This window comes from Vulpes lagopus, chromosome 4, assembly GCF_018345385.1.
Source record: "Vulpes lagopus strain Blue_001 chromosome 4, ASM1834538v1, whole genome shotgun sequence".
NCBI classification, from domain to species: Eukaryota; Metazoa; Chordata; class Mammalia; order Carnivora; family Canidae; genus Vulpes; species Vulpes lagopus.
Genome location: NC_054827.1, coordinates 113,767,615 through 113,783,339, shown reverse-complemented (window position 1 = coordinate 113,783,339; position 15,725 = coordinate 113,767,615). Strand labels below are relative to the sequence as shown.

Sequence of the window (15,725 nt, the reverse complement as noted above, 5' to 3'; positions counted from 1 at the left end):
GAACAGGAAGTTCCATAGGGGAAGTGGTGAGGCCAAGGTCTGGGTTGTTGAAATAGATCATTATACCATTGGCTTTAGAGTGTAAGACTCTACAGGTACAGATTAAAATCTTTGGGATGTGGGTGGTCCTCAGAGGTGGTTATTGATGTTAGGGACTTCAGGTAGGTTCAAACTCCTCAGCTTATAGATGCTTGACTTCTTGCCCGTTGATAATTTTCAGCAAAGAATATTGCGTTCTCACTAAGGAAAAATGGATTTTCAGACTCTCTCCTCCTCCCCTTAGGACCAATTCTGATTCCGCTCTTCACACGAGTGCTCTGAGTGCCAAGCCCCAGGACCCCTATGGAGGAGGAGGCCAGTCTGCCTGGCCTGCCCCATACATGGGTAAGACACACAGGCCCACCGCTAACAGCATCTGTGCTTTTCTCGTTCTGTTGGCAATGACTCGAGAGCCAGGATATGGCCCTCAGTCATTACCTCTGTCAGCCATGTCAGCCGCTCTGATGTGTCTTCCTGTCCCCATCTTCTTCTCTCTTATCTATGCTAGGCTACCTGACCAATACTCTTGGCTTTGTTGTCATTTCCATGGGGCCATCCTTGATCTTCCTCCCCTTGCCAGCCCAGAACCACCCACGTCCTTCTAACATTCCAGAGTTCCTCCATGGACAGGCCTGTCTTGTGCCATTTAACTGCCTTTCTCATGGGTGTACATCCCTCCTTCTGCCCAGTGTAGATTTCTTGAAGTCAGCATCCTAATGGTCTCACCTTCAGCGTGGGTGCCCCGCATGGAGGAGCCCTCAGTGATGGAGAAATCGCACAGTGGCTTGCAGTCATGGAGCCCTTGCTAGAACGCACTCTAGGTGATGACATCCAACCTGCCAGGACCCCAGACTGGTTCACTAAAACATTCCAAGCCTGCCTTTCCTTCTGGGGTTGATAATCCAGCAGGAACAATGGTCTGGAATTACCTGTTTCATATGCAGATTGACTCTTGTCCACAAATAGTTAGGGCTAGGTGTTTGGTCTTAAAACAGGGGAATGAATAAACCTTGGTCAAAATAATGGCAGCCTTTCTGATTTTCTTTATTTGTTAGACCATTTGAACCCTAAATAGTCTCTGTTAGGAGAAAGTTCAATGTCTCATTTCCTTGCACATAGTAGTGGTGGAATTTAGTAATACCTGTTGCTTTATTCGTTCCCATGTTGCAATTCATAGATGATTGTCTTTGCCGAAGCAATCCCTTACGTTTCAAGTGTGAGAGTTTCAAAAGTCTGTCTGGGCCGCTGAGCACTATTTCCACCCATGGGAATGTGAACATCAAGCTGGGAGTAATGTGGGAATTGGACAGGAACCTGCCACTCACTGCTTGAAGAAGTGGGGTCTGTGGGGAGATGGCGCTGGTTTGGCTTCAGGAGAGGCAGAGATGGGAGCATATAAACAAAGCCTAGAAAGGCAGAGACTGTGATCAGTGGGGGTGCCAGTAAGGACAGCAACATTCTGGTCTCCCTGGACTGGTAGGGAACCAGATGGATGGGTTTTGACCCTGGAGCCCCGGATACAGAGCCGCCTTTCTGCCTCTGCCATTCCTTCATTTCTGTTGTCCTCTCTGCAAAGTTTATGCTTCTGCAGAAAGGGCCAGAGGCCTAGAGAGCAGAAGGCAATCATAGGGAATTTAAATAAAGAGCCTTTCAGGCCTGCCTGCAGAGAGAAGAAGTGAAGGAAGGGATTAACTGGGTGAAGTATTATTTATGCCAGGCGCCCGAAGCTGGGAGGGAAGAGGTGAGAGATGTCAAAGGGGTGAGGAGGAATAACGGCAGGACAATGGCAGCCTTGCTCCAGGCAGACGGGGCAAAAAGGAAACCTGGAGCAGAATTTCTGAGCTGACTTGAGAATCAAGGTGGTCCCTCCTTTTTCATTCAAGTCAGCGGTGAGAGATAATGGGGCCCCAGCATCCAACAGGCATCCATCAGGCGTGGAGAGCAGGCAGAGATCCAGCACAGAGGGCCGAGCCGTGTGCCTGCTTCTGCACAGTTGCCGTGCAAGTATAGCACAACTCAGAAACACATCCAAATATGGATGTGTTTACATGGGAAAGCCAGTGTGTTTAAAATATTACTCAAGTCTCCAAGGATGGGGATTATTTCTGGAGAATTATATTTGTTGGTGGGAGCTATTTTAAATAGTTTTGTATATTTTCTCCCTGTAATTCATTAAAAGTTTTTCATTTTCCTTCCTTTCAGATTTTAAAAATATTGGCTAGCTTTGCAAAAAGCTATTTATTATAGAACCAACCAAATAAAGTAAAGATTTAAAAAGTGATGGGAAAATATCATTGAAGCCCAGGATTCAGGCTCTGTAGCAGAATAGTAACTGCTCTTTGCCTGGGAATCCTTCCCGAGCTCAGTGATGCAGCCTCTCTCCCCTACCTGTTGGTCTGTTTGCAAGCCCATGATAAGGGAGCATCTGCTCTTACTTAACGACATGAGCAATGATAGGCATATCCTTGAGGAGGAGTTTGTGTCCCCACAGAATAAAGCCATCAGTCTGATAGATGCTTAGTAATTTTCACAGTGGTTATTGGGTTGCATGACAATTAGGTGTCAATTGTAAGTGGCTGATGTAAATGACAGAAATAAGCTTACACAACCAGACAGGATTTTTAGTTTCTCTCTTCTCATTTCATTATCCAGAATCTATGAAGAGAAGCAATGACCTGATTTCCCTGGTGGCAGGTGTAGTTTGCCATTTCACACGCATACTGCCAGGCCAGCGTCAGGGCTCCCTGTGAATCTGGCTCTGTCCCACAGCCTAGGACTGTCCCCTGACCGCCCTCCATTCCCCAGCTCCCACGTTGTCGTGGAGGTGGGGGCTGGCGTGGTCCCTGTCCTTTCTGGGAGCAGTCTAGAACTCAGGACCAAGAGTGTGGGAGAATTGTCTTCTCTGCACCCACAGCTATAGATAGATCATGAGTTATACCAGCTTCGGGAACCGCAGCCCTGAGCTCCTCCCCTGGGAAAGAGGCATGTCTTGGACCTCAGGGACCTGCCACCAGGCAAACGCTGTGACCTGCTTGGTTAAGGAGAAGATCTAAAATGCAAACAACCCTGAAGGAAAGGAGTCTGTTAAATGACCCCTGATTGCACATAGAGGACGGAGAGGGGGAGGCATGAGGATCCTAGATCTAAAGATGGGCAAAAAGCGTCACCCAGGTGGCAAGAGTGCCTGGATGGGAGGTGGGAGCTCCAGAGGCTTGTGGTGAAGGGACCTGCCTCTTGCAGCGCCCCTGCTCTGAAGTCTGGCTGGAGCAAGGAGTTTAGACTTGTCAGGCATGGGAGCGGGCAGAGGGCACATGGGCCATGTTGCTCTTACAGGGTCAGCACTCCGTGGCTCCGAGGCCTCTAGGGTGCCCAGAACACAGATGCAGCCTTGGTGTGGCGGTCCCATAGCCCCATGGGACTGATGGGAGTGAGTTTCCTCTGTTTCCAGATGTCTAGTCACAAGCATTTCCCTTTTTAGTTTTAATGCTTTAGTTCTAGTTGTATCCTATGGTCTTTTTAAAATCCAGTCATAAAACCCAGGCTGGGATATGTTGGTTCTGTGTTAGATTGGCACCAGCATATCAGTTCTCACCACTACAATTCTTCTGGTTACCTGAACTCTAAACCTGGCTGCCAGTTGCCTTCCATCACCCTCCTTCCCATGCCCCTGACACCATTCAGCAGCCGAGTCCCAGGCCTGCTGTCTTGTAGCGTGCCTCAGAGCTGCCTATCTTCTGTCCTCACTGCCCCTGCCCCATTTCTTCTTGCCTGGACTAGTCTTCTGGTCTCCCCTGGTGACTCCATGCTTTCTCCTCTCCATCCCTCTCACACCCCGCTGCTGGAACACTTTCTCCAAAGCCTGGCCGTAACGCTGTCCCTTCTGTTCCCTGCATCATGCCAAGTTACTGGCAGATTCCTTTGGACCGGCCTCATCTGCCATGCCTCCCGTCCTCTGCTCCCGCCAGATGCCATTCTTGCCCTCTCACCTCCTGTTCCTCTCCTCCACCTTCTTCTCCCATCTTTACGCTGGGGTGTCCCCTTCAGCCTCACTTCCCTGTGCCTAAATCCCTCCAGCTACAGCAGCTGTACATTCTGGAGGCACACAGGCCAGAGATCTAGTCCAGAATTTGCTAGCAGTGTGATCTTGGGGGTGCTCACAGTGCTTGCCTCAGGGCTGCTGTGAGGACAACACATAGCGCCTCAGAGTGGTGAGAAGCCTGGCACACAGGAAAGGAACAGTAGTGCTGGCTCTTAGTATTATCATCCTCGTCGTTATCCTTCAGGGCCTAACTCGGATGCCACCTCCTCCACGAAGCCTTCCTTCTGTTCCAGTCTGAGGGAGAGGAGTGGCACTGATAGAATAGCATGTGGGGTGTCAGTTTTATAAGGTCACCCTCAGTCGGTCCTCATGTTCCAGGGGCAGGTCAGCCTTACTGAAGGAGCCCAGGGTGGTTGGGGTCTTGATGATGAACAGAGATGACAACATACCACACCTGATGGCTGAATGAAGCTTAGTTTATTATTTTTACCAGGATGGTCACTGTTTCATGGTCAGGATGGTCAAGCTCCCAGCCCTTTCCTGAGATGAGGGCCCCAAGGAAGCCAAAATAGAATCAGAAGTTTCTCTACCTTCCTTCTGACAGTACCAGTTGTAGAGCTACACGTTTTGTCTCTCTGCACCTCATTTTCTAATATTCTGCTCACCTTGCTTTGTTTTCTGTTTTTTAAAGATTTTATTTTATTTATTTATTTTCATTAAGTGGGTTCCATGCTGGGTGTGGAGCCCAACGTGGGGCTTGAACTCATGACCCTGAGATCAAGAGTCAAATGTGTTACTGACTGAGCCACCCAGGTATCCCCTTAAGATTTTAAAGTAATCTCCACACCCAGCATGGCACTCAAACTCACAACCCTAAGATCAAAAATTGCATGGTCTTCCCACTGAGACAGCCAGTCAGCCCTCACTTGCTGTCTTTGTTTTTGTTTGTTTGTTTTGTTTTGTTTTGTTTAAATATTTTAATTATTCATGAGAAACATACAGAGAGAGAAGCAGGCTCCCTGTGGGGACCCCGATGTGGGACTCGATCCCCAGACTAGGATCATGCCCTGAGCCAAAGGCAGACACTCAACTGCTGAGCCCAGGCGTCCCACCTTGCTGTCTTTGGACTTGTTGAATTGGGACAAAGCTCTAGCCTGGTCCAGGTAGTGTGCCAAGGACTATCTGTGGAGGTCCTCAGAGGTGATGGTTAAAACCAGATTCCTGGGCCCATCTTCACACTCCCTGAATCAGTTTTTGAGGCTTGGGCCCATGAGGCTGCATTTTAACAAGCTTACCCAAGTCTTTCTGTGCCCTAAAATAAAATCTTAAATTACTAACTTAGGTTCTGTTTCAATGGGCAGAGAGAAACTCTGTCTTGAGTGGTGTGCTTCATTCATCAACCTGTTAGTGCTTCTGGGGATTCTTAATGTTGCTTCTGCCCTTGGACTCCACCGAAATTATCTGTCTTCTGCCTCTTTTAGAGAATTTGCCGCTGTGTTCCAACTTCTCACCTGCACTCGACCACCTGGGCACACCTAACACTCCCTCCATGTGGGAACTCAATGAATGCATGTTGAATGAATGACCATTAGACATTTTGTTTAAGCTGTAGAGGCTCATCGGGTTAACTCAAAGACTGAGCTTCTTCAGAAACTTATCTAAACTTTAAGCATTTCAGTATATTTAAAGGCTCAGAACTTAAAACTTTGCCTGATTTTATACTGAAAACTCATTTAGTGTATTTGATTGCTCCAAGGATGGTAACGTATCACATTCTTGGCATAATTCATTCGTTTTAGCTTAGAGCAGTGGGAAATACTGTACTTTGTCATCTGCAGTTTGTTTTATGGATTAGAAATATTTGATTCAGCCAGAATATATTCCAAGCCAAATTTGTAAGACTTTGTGAACAGCTATCATATGCACTACTTAAATTGAGACTGTGGATAAATTTCTTTTTAAAATAACTTGACTATTGCAAGCAATATATATATAACAACATACAACATGGAACTTCCATGTCTCTCCCTCTAGACACACAGGGTAAGCACAAAACAGCCATGTAAACTTTTGGAGTTACCTGCCCTTAGCCTCCAACTTGTGAGTTTTGATCCGTATTTCTTTATTTTATGATTTGAATAAAGTTTCAGACTTTGTTCCTCTTTCAGGAGAGAGGCAATAAAAAAAAATTAAGACTGAGATCATTTTAAAAGAAAAATAGAAAGGAGCCAACTTTAGATTTAAATAGGCCATACCTATTTTATTTATTTATTTATTTTTAAAGATTTTATTCATTTATTCGTGAGAGACACACACAGAGAGAGAGAGAGAGAGAGAGAGAGGCAGAGACAGGCAGAGGGAGAAGCAGGCTCCATGCAGGGAGCCCGACGTGGGACTCGATCCTGGGTCTCCAGGATCACACACCCCGGCGAAAGGTGGCGCCAAACTGCTGGGCCACCGGGGCTGCCCTGTACCTATTTTAAATTTAGTAGAAATGCTGATGCACCTTGTATGAACATCAGTGTACCAAAATTGCCTTGGAATTTTCACAATTCTATTTCAAATCCGAAAGAGTCACTAATAGGGCAGCCTGGTCGCTTAGCCCCGCCTTCAGCCCAGGGCCTGATCCTGGAGACCCGGGATCGAGTCCCATGTTGGGCTCCCTGTATGGAGCCTGCTTCTCCCTCTGCCTGTGTCTCTGCCCCCCTCTCTCTCTGTGTCTCTCATGAATAAATAAATAAAATCTTTAAAAAAAAAAAAGTCACTAATTCTTAGATAAATGAAATTGAAAACACCACATAAAAGTGTGTTGTTTTTTTTCTCCCTAGGTTTCTGTGATGGTGAGAACGATGTACATGGAGAAGGTATGAACTGCTGTCACCTACAGGCGCTGAGCAAGACGCTGGCCACAGTGCCTCTAGACTCCCTTCATGCTCCTTCCTGCTCCTGTTTTTAGTACTTCCTCAAGTGCCGATGGCGGCTGATCAGTTGACTTTTCTGAGAAGCTGTATAAAATCCAGGCTAACCACAATCAAGGGCACAGGAGAGGAACCATATACTTAGATCACAAAAGCTCCTTGTCATCTGAGTCCCCATAGTCCCGTGGTCACAGGGTTGTGCAGGGAAGCAAAAGTTGTAACCACATGAAAATATTAATGAATCAGTCACCTTAAACCGTTAGTTATCCCAAGACCCTTTCTTTCTCAGCTATCTGCCTCTTCCTATTTAGAAAGTTTTGCAAGTCAGTAATTGACACACATAAGTAAACAATGCGAGAAAAAGGCAAATTGATTGCAAAACGAAATTGCAGATCTTGTAGAAGATACTGTGTTTCATAGAGCCAATTGATGTTGGAGATCTACTGAAATGACACTCAAAAGCCACTGACAAATGAGAATGACATGGTTATTTTATTCATTCAGCACCAGCACTGGTTTTCTTTCTCTGAATCATTATAGCCTGAAATTTAACTGGACCAAATAAGCTTTTCAAAAGAGAGTGGCTTTGATACCAGGATGAAGAGAGTCACCTGGGAGTGCTGGTGCAGCTCAGAATTTCCAAGCAGACATGACAGCTGTCTTCCTGGCGCTGAGTAGGCTACCTGTAAAGAGCGTTGCATCTCAGAATTTGCTCAGCAACTTTGGTCTCTGTTTCACATGACCTTCTGGGGTCTGTTATCCTTGGGTACACAGACTATCCTGTGTGGGGCTAAGACAGGACAGCCATGACACATGACAGTTACACGGGAGCCTATGTGGTCACCAATACCTAACGGCACTTGTAGTTCCAAGCAGTCACCAGTGTCTCTCGTGATGCGTCCTCTTCCTGACATCAGATCCTGTGATCCTTGTTTCACCTGGCCAGATTGGAAACCTTGGAATGGTCCCTTGGCACAGAGCTGGCCATCCAGCAGCAATCCCTCAAGCCCTCTGGGTTCTCAGTTACTGTCTGTACCCTGCCCCAGCCCATCTCCAAGCAGCCTCACTGCTGCCCTGTCTTCCTTATGGCATTCCTCTTGACTATCCTCATTTTGTCTCCGCTGGACCATTGTGGTCTCTCCCCATCCTGTCTAACTTCCACACTCTCCTTGCCAAGCTTGCTGGGCCTCAATTTGCCTGGACCTTCTAAACTTTATATCCTGCCACTCTGTTACTTATGCCATGCTCCACAGAGAAGAGCTGCTTGACTCAGTGGTCGCTCACTGATTCCTTGCTTCTAAGCTTTTTTTTTTCTTATCTCTCTGTCTCAGGAATGCCCTCTTCCCGTGCCTCCAAAGGGTTTTGCTGGGTGCCTGGCTGCAGAGGCCCACACTGTCTCTTCCTGTCTACACTGCAGCGGCCCTGTGCCCCTGGCTGCTTCTTGGGGTCCTGGGCTGAATCCATGTCCTACTCCTCTGTGGGGTCCCCACAGACATGTTCACAACCCATTCTCTAGTAGACAGTCAATACATATATATCACGAGTCATTTTTTTACAAAGATAATTTGGCTGAGGGTGGGATGGCTGCCTTCTAAATGCAGTGAATTTGCTTTTTTCCCCTCCTTTTAGTGCTGTCCTTCCCTGGCCCGTTGAAAGAAGAGAATCTGTTAAACGTTCCCAAGCCACTGCCAAAACAACTATGGGAGACAAAGGAGGTAGGGGAGCAGTCTGTGTTCGTTGTCCCTGAACATTTACACCTGCGAGGTCATTGTAAAATCCTTCAGTGGAGAAAATAAGAGGGATGGAGGAAAAGGAGGTGAGGACGTCCGGGGACAGAGATGGAAGAAAGTATTAGGGAATGATGGCTTAAATGAAACTGACCACAGTTGTGCTGATGAATCAGTGCAGTGATCTCTCGACTTATGCTTTTCATGTGAATTTACTTATTCAGAAGAACCTGTCCATCCTTCACACCTCGTGCATGTTCCTAAAAGCACAAAGGCCCGGTCATCAGTCTTAGGCAGATTGTTCTGTTTTACAGCCGGACCTCCTCCCTGTCACCAGCTTCTGTGCAGAATTGCTGGTTCACCAGAGATCCCTTTCTTTAATCAAGGCTATTTGACCTGAGTCCTTGGGGAGTCAGTAAATAAGTCATCTGTTTTCTGATTTCTATGAGCCTCTGAGTACTTGCATGCACAGCCATGCCAGCTGACCTCCACTGTGGTGCCCTCTGGAAACCTCACCCACTGAAGGAGGGAGGCCCACAGGACTTGACTCGGCCTTTCTTCCTGTAGGGGAGCTGTGTTTCCTTTGAAAGAAAACAGGTCATCTGTTCCAGCCATGAGTGATGCTCTGTTACAATGGCTTGCACTCCTCTAAGTATCCCCATCTGTCCAGGGTTCTCCTTGGTCAGGTTCCAGTTTGCCAGACCTATCAAAATCATCATTAGCATTAAGGGTGGGCTTCAAAGGGTTTTTGTGTTTGTTTTTGTGTTTGCAAACAATGCAAGATGTAAAAGCAAGATGTATCTCATGTTTCATTGTTTTGGTGGGGAGAGGGAGATATAATTTAAAGTCTATGTACTTAGGGGCACCTGGCAGGCTCCCTCAGAAGAGCATGTGAGACTATTGATCTTGGGGTTGTGAGCTCGAGCCCCATGTAGGGTGTAGCGATTAACTTAAATAAATAAGCTTAAAATTTTTTCACAAACTTAAACACAGGAGGAACAGCCATACTGTTTTTGTGGCCGTGGGAGGCACAGGTGGCTTTGGAGGCTTGTATCAGAGACAGCCCTATCTTCTCCAGCAAAGAGGGCCATGGTACCCACTCCTCCCCAAATTAGGGACTGCTCTCTCTAGAAGAAGGTGCTCATCCTAGTTCTTATGGATTTGCAGCGCTCCATAAATCATTTCTGGGAAAGCAGCTGAGTCAATGGTACATTCATTTTTCTCAATGTCTATTTATAGAGCCCCTGTGGCCAGGAGTTCTAGCTGCAGGGATACTACAGTGAACAAAATTAGAACCCCTGCCCTGGTGAAGCTTATAGTCTAGTGGGAATATGTGTTTCTTTCTGACATTAATTTCCTCCTCCTTCACTCTTTTTTTCTATTTTCTTTTCTTCTGAAGCCAATTGAAAAAAGTAACGTTTATTTATAAAAGCTCCTTCTATAAAACGTTGGCCTTTTTGAAGGAAACAATATTCATCTAGAAGATAAAGTAACAGGGCGAAAATTAAGAAAATTTACTAATGTCATGCGACCCTTGTGCCAGGGAAAGTCTAGTCCAAGCTGAAGTGGCTGCTGTGTGTGGAGGCTCCTTACTTGCCCCAGCTCTCACCTGCACTGACTGGAGCCCCAATACCCGTACAAAGGCACTTTTAAGAAACTTGAATTTGACTTGATGGTGAAGTAAGCCCAGGTTTCTCTCTCTCCCCAGATTCAGTCCCTGACAGGGCGCCCTCGATCCTGTGATGTTGGAGGTGGCAAGTAAGTAGTATTCTTTCTGTTTGTGGTCCAGAGACCAACTGGCCTAAAGATTTTTTCCCCTTCAAAGGAAAGTCTTATTACGTTGCCCCCAAACTCCGAGAAACTTCACTTGTTATGTGTAACTTGGAAGTCAACTGAAGGTTCATAAAAGCAACAGCTCCCCTTGGTGCTCATATTTTGTTTGTTTAAAGTAATGAAATCACATAAGGGCACTAGAACTGCCGTGAATACACTTGAGAATAATACAGCCAAGTGTGGGTAAACCTGCAGCTCGGCCATGAAGCAGAGGTGGCATCGGGGGACTGCAGTGGCTGAGGGCCGCAGGGTAGGCGTTGTGGGGGGGCCACACAGACTGAGGGGCTGGCTGCGGGGTGGGCACTGGGGGGCCCGGGACAGTGTCAGGCTGCCTGGCAGCTTCCTCATGTACAAGCCGATGGGCAGAGTGTCTGTGAATGTCCTTCATACCACTGAGCCATCCACTTAACGCGTGATAAACTTCTGTGGGGTGTATTGTACCAAAATTTTTTTAAAAATCAGCAAAAGAGGAATAAATAGGAAAATGTGCAAATATAAAAGGGAGCTTATAAAGCCACTAAATAATGAGTGTATTTAGTAGTGTACAACTTTACTCCCTAAAGAGTGAGGGGCCTAGCGTCGCCTGCCCTGGACTCAAAGGAAGGTTGGAATCATCAGACGGTCTTGAACCTGGGATAGCACTACCTGTCCCATAGCACATCCAGGAAAGGACTCCAGTGGGTCGTAGGTATATTTGGAAAGTGACAGCTTGTATTTCTGGCGAGCAGAGAGGAACCCTTCTGAATGCCACCAGTGACCTGGTTCACACCATCCCTGCTGTGTGCCGCCGCCCCGCCTTCCCCACTTCCTCCCTCTGCCTTTGTTCCTGCCTGCCGCCCAGCAGTCAAAGAGAGCCCATCCGCTCTCAGGGTGAGCATCTGGGGGTTCTCAAGTCCATTTTTCTAATCCATGACCTTTAACCTCATAACCTGTCTCCTCTATCCAGCCAGCCTGAAAGACAAGTTATCACATTCAGTTTTTCTACAACCAAAACTTCTTCCTCATTCGTCAAAATGGACACCTTTCCTTCTTCCCCACATCCTCCCAAGCCTGCATGGTTCTGCAAGTCCCCCTACCTTACCAGGAAAAGGGGGAGGCCACCAGGAACGAAGGCTCAGCTTCCCTCCCCACCCTGTCCTACCAGAGACACAAGTATCCTCCCAGCCAACACTGACCACCTTACCCTCCCTAGCCCTTGTCCACGCTGGCCTTTCTGAGGTCTCTCCCTCCTGCCCATCCTTCCCTCTCCTGGTGTTCAGCCTTGCCTGCTCTACTAGGTTTTCTCTCTGTGTTTAAATGTACTGATTAAGGAATCTGCATGGAAAAATTCCTGCCTTGGCCCTAAGTTCCCTTTTAGTTACTTCCTTCCTGCTCATTTCCAGAATTTTTTTTAAAGATTTTATTTATTCATTCATGAGAGACACAGAGAGAGGCAGAGGCACAGGCAGAGGGAGAAGCAGGCTCCCTACGGGGAGCCCAATACAGGACTCCATCCCAGGACCCTGGGACCATGACCTGAGCCAAAGGCAGATGCTCAACCACTGAACCACCCAGGTGTCCCTCATTTCTAGAATTCTTAGCTGCACTTTTGAAAGAGTATTTACTCTTGAGTCTTCCTCTTCCTTACTGCTTGTCCACTCCTCAACTGACTGTGGCTTGGCCTCCACCCTCACTGTTCCAAGGGAACTGTCCTCAAGAGATGTCCCCATTACACGTCCTCTTGTCCTGTGGAAATTCAGTATCTAAGAATTCGTTATCGTCCATAGCTCCCACCCTCATCCCCAGTCTACTCACACCCATGTGTCCCTAGGCTAGTGTCCTTATGCTGGAATATTGGGAGTCCTTCTCCAATACTGCCTTAAGTGTCCCTAGGCTCCATCCCTGTCTCTCCATTCCCATGCTCTCCCCTTTCCTCCTTTGACTACTGAGCAGCACCAGCCACCACTCACCTCCCTGGCCCCAGGCTCTGCTCCTTCTGCCCGTCCTCCCTCCCCTATCCATTAGCCACATTGTCCTCAGAAGGATTATGTTTTCCCCTTCTAGCCTTCCCTGGCTGCTTGTCAGTCTGAGCCTGGTGTGTTCTCTGCCCACCTATCCAGCCCCACCTCCCTCACCACCACCCCTCCTGCACTTGACCTTCCTGCCGTATTTCCTGCCCTGTCTCAATTCCTTGGGCATGCTGTGTGGTTTCATGCTTCCCTGCTTTGCCCATGCCATGAACTCTGCCTGAAATGGTTTTCCCACCTAGATTGTCTGGGTCCTCGAACTCAGCCCAGGAGTGTCCCAGGGAGTGCCCCAGCCCACTGGTTATCCCCTCCAGACCTCATGCCACCAGGCTAGGTCACTGTACTACACACTTGTATCATATGGCTGCCTCCCTGCCTTGTCGGAGTCTCTCGAGACCCTAATGCCTGTGGCTGGTCCCTGAGAGGTGCTGTGTAGACAGCAGTGCCCTTGGTTGAATCCATGACCCTTCCCCTGCTCCTTAAGAACAGCTCCTTCCTCCAACCACCTTCATCCAGCCATTCCCCCCCTCTTTAGCTTCACTACTCTCTCCCTGGGTGAGACCTGGACCATCCCTGCCTCACTCTCGCTCCCTTACACCACCCTTCACACTGACCACAGTGGCATTTCTAAAATGTCATCCTGCAGCTTACATTGGGCTCCCTACCTTCCAACAGTCCCTGGTCCAGAGTCTTCAGAACAGCACGGCACCTTACCCTTGTTCACTCCACCCCCTCCTACCTGGTCTCCAGCCACCCACCCCTTCCTGGCTCTGCCATGACAACCTGGCCATGTCAGACTGCTTCCTTGAAGCATAAACTCCCTGTCATGTGCTTCGTAAAGTGTTCTTTTACCAGCCCATCCGGAGATTGGCAACTCTGGCTACTGTGTTCCCAGCATCCCTCGTCCCCGATAGGCATCCCACACTTTATCATCCCTGACCCCACATGCTTCATTCCACATTGCTTGCTTTGCCACGGGTCTGTTTCTCCTGCCTGCCTGTGAACCCCTAGAACAGTGCCCCTCAGACCTAGGCTAGGCGGTCCTTCCCAGAGCCCCACCTTTTAGACACCTCACTCCCATGGAGTCTGGAGTCCAAGGGGCCACCAGGGAACACACCACCTGCCCAAGGGGTGACGGGGGATGTGGAGTGTGGCCAGGGCTTGGCCTATAGGCTGGGATAGCTCCATGGGTGCCCATGGTGAGGGGCAGGCTGGGAGGGAAGAGATGGTGATGGACCCAAGGACCACAGCCACCTCCATATGTCCCAGTGCAGAACTTAAAGGAGCCAGAGGATTCTCTTAATCTGGCCTTCCAGGCTATTATGGAGGTATAGTTGTCAGGATAGAAACAAGGAACATGGTTCATTTAAGGGTTTGTTAATTAGATCCATAACTTTGAGAAGCTTCAGCAGATGGTATGTGGGCCTCCACACACACTCTTGCTCCAGGCCTGCAGCCATCGGGTGGGCCTGACTGCGAATCCAGACACTTGGCCCATTCGTCCTTATGCCACCAGCACTCAGCCCAGTGCCTGGCACACAGTGACCAGCCAACCGGCAGATTTGGATAAGTGAATAGTAACATCTCTCTCTCACTTTACAATTTATGAAAACTAACTAAATATATCTTGGAAGGTATCTGCCTGATGCAGAAAGACTTTTTTTTTGCGGGGGGGGAGATACTTTTAAAATCTAGCAAAAAGAACCATACAAAGATAAAGCAGGTACTCACATTTTATATAGGGCTTTATATTTTTTCAAAGAACTTTTGCATCCATAGTCTGATCTGGTCTCGGAAAATATTTCTGTAAAGTGGGCATAGATGACATCCTTAGTCTGATGTAACAGGTAAGGCAGTTGCCCTTCAGAAGGGTTAAGCCAAGGATGCAAGTTCTCAGAACGAGAGAGAGTCAAAGCCTACATAAGGACTTCGATGTTTGATACCCACTGCCTTTATTTGACAAGTATGTTCTGTTCCCGAGCAACCAAATGCACTTTAGAAAGAAATACTCTTTTTTTTTTCCAGTGCTTTTCCACACAATGGTCAAAACATAGGCCTCTCGCCCTTTTTGGGGACCCTGAACACCGGGGGGTCATTGCCAGATCTAACCAACCTCCACTACTCCGCACCCATGCCAGCCTCACTGGATACCAGTGACCACATCTTTGGGAGTATGAGTGTGGGGAATAGTGTGGGCAACCTGCCGGCTGCTATGACTCACCTGGGCATAAGAAGCTCTTCTGGTAAGTGTCCCCTACTTGGTAAGGACTGTGCCCATGTATGTACCCTGGTGACTTAATCATAGGTGGTCTCCCATGAATTGTTGAATGAGAACTATTGCATCTGAGTGAGAGATAGCTATGTACCTGTTCTGACAGAACAGGTGGCTCTTGACATTTCACTTTGGTGATCTGTTTCTGCTGGATTCAGTGAGCTCTGGAGCACCTGCTAAACTTCATTCTTTATTGCCTTCACCAGCCCAGGTATCCTGGGACTTGGAGAGTAAGATGTAAAAGTCAAGACAAAAAAGCAGCCATTCCATTCTGTGTTCACTGAATATTAGTGGCTCTTATCAATGTATGATGATAGTTATAATTACAGCTATCTCTCTAGAGCCCTCTGATTTTTCATTGGATTTCAGAAGAGAATATTTTGAATTTTAGAAAATGTATAATGGATATGATAAAAATGTTTTATACTCAACAGACAGATATATTAAATAGAAATTACCACAGTTTAAAATGATTCGTTCAGGGGTATCCCTGGGTGGCTCAGAGGTTTAGCGCCTGCCTTTGGCCCGGGACGAGGTCCTGGGGTCCTGGGATTGAGTCCCACATCGGGCTCCCTGCATGGAGCCTGCTTCTCCCTCTACCTGTGTCTCTGCCTCTCTCTCTGTGTGTCTCTCATGAGTAAATGGATAAATCTTAAAAAAAAAAAAAAAAAAAAAAGATTTGTTCAAATTTCCAGAAGTACTAACAGGTCAGCACATGACTATATTACAGTGCTGCCCATGATGTGACTTGAGTGTTACCATACCAACTTTGAGCACCCACAGCTCAGACCCCTGTTGAAACATGACTAAAAATACTTGAACCCTAATAGATACTCTTGTCAGTATCAGAGGCAGGGTTGATCTCTTACTCCCAGTCCTGTGGTCCAGCCC

General features: G+C 47.6%; 1 protein-coding gene across 2 annotated transcripts in view; it reads left to right on the top strand.

The window, feature by feature from the left end:
• Positions 1-15,725, top strand: part of CRTC3 (CREB regulated transcription coactivator 3) — a 100,054-nt gene that overhangs the window by 71,529 nt on the left and 12,800 nt on the right. For both annotated transcript variants that reach the window (XM_041751536.1, XM_041751535.1), the window contains exons 6-10: positions 284-384; positions 6,907-6,942; positions 8,626-8,711; positions 10,432-10,481; positions 14,588-14,805. In XM_041751536.1, coding sequence (XP_041607470.1) covers positions 284-384; positions 6,907-6,942; positions 8,626-8,711; positions 10,432-10,481; positions 14,588-14,805 — 491 coding nt within the window. The remainder of the gene's footprint in view (positions 1-283; positions 385-6,906; positions 6,943-8,625; positions 8,712-10,431; positions 10,482-14,587; positions 14,806-15,725) is intronic.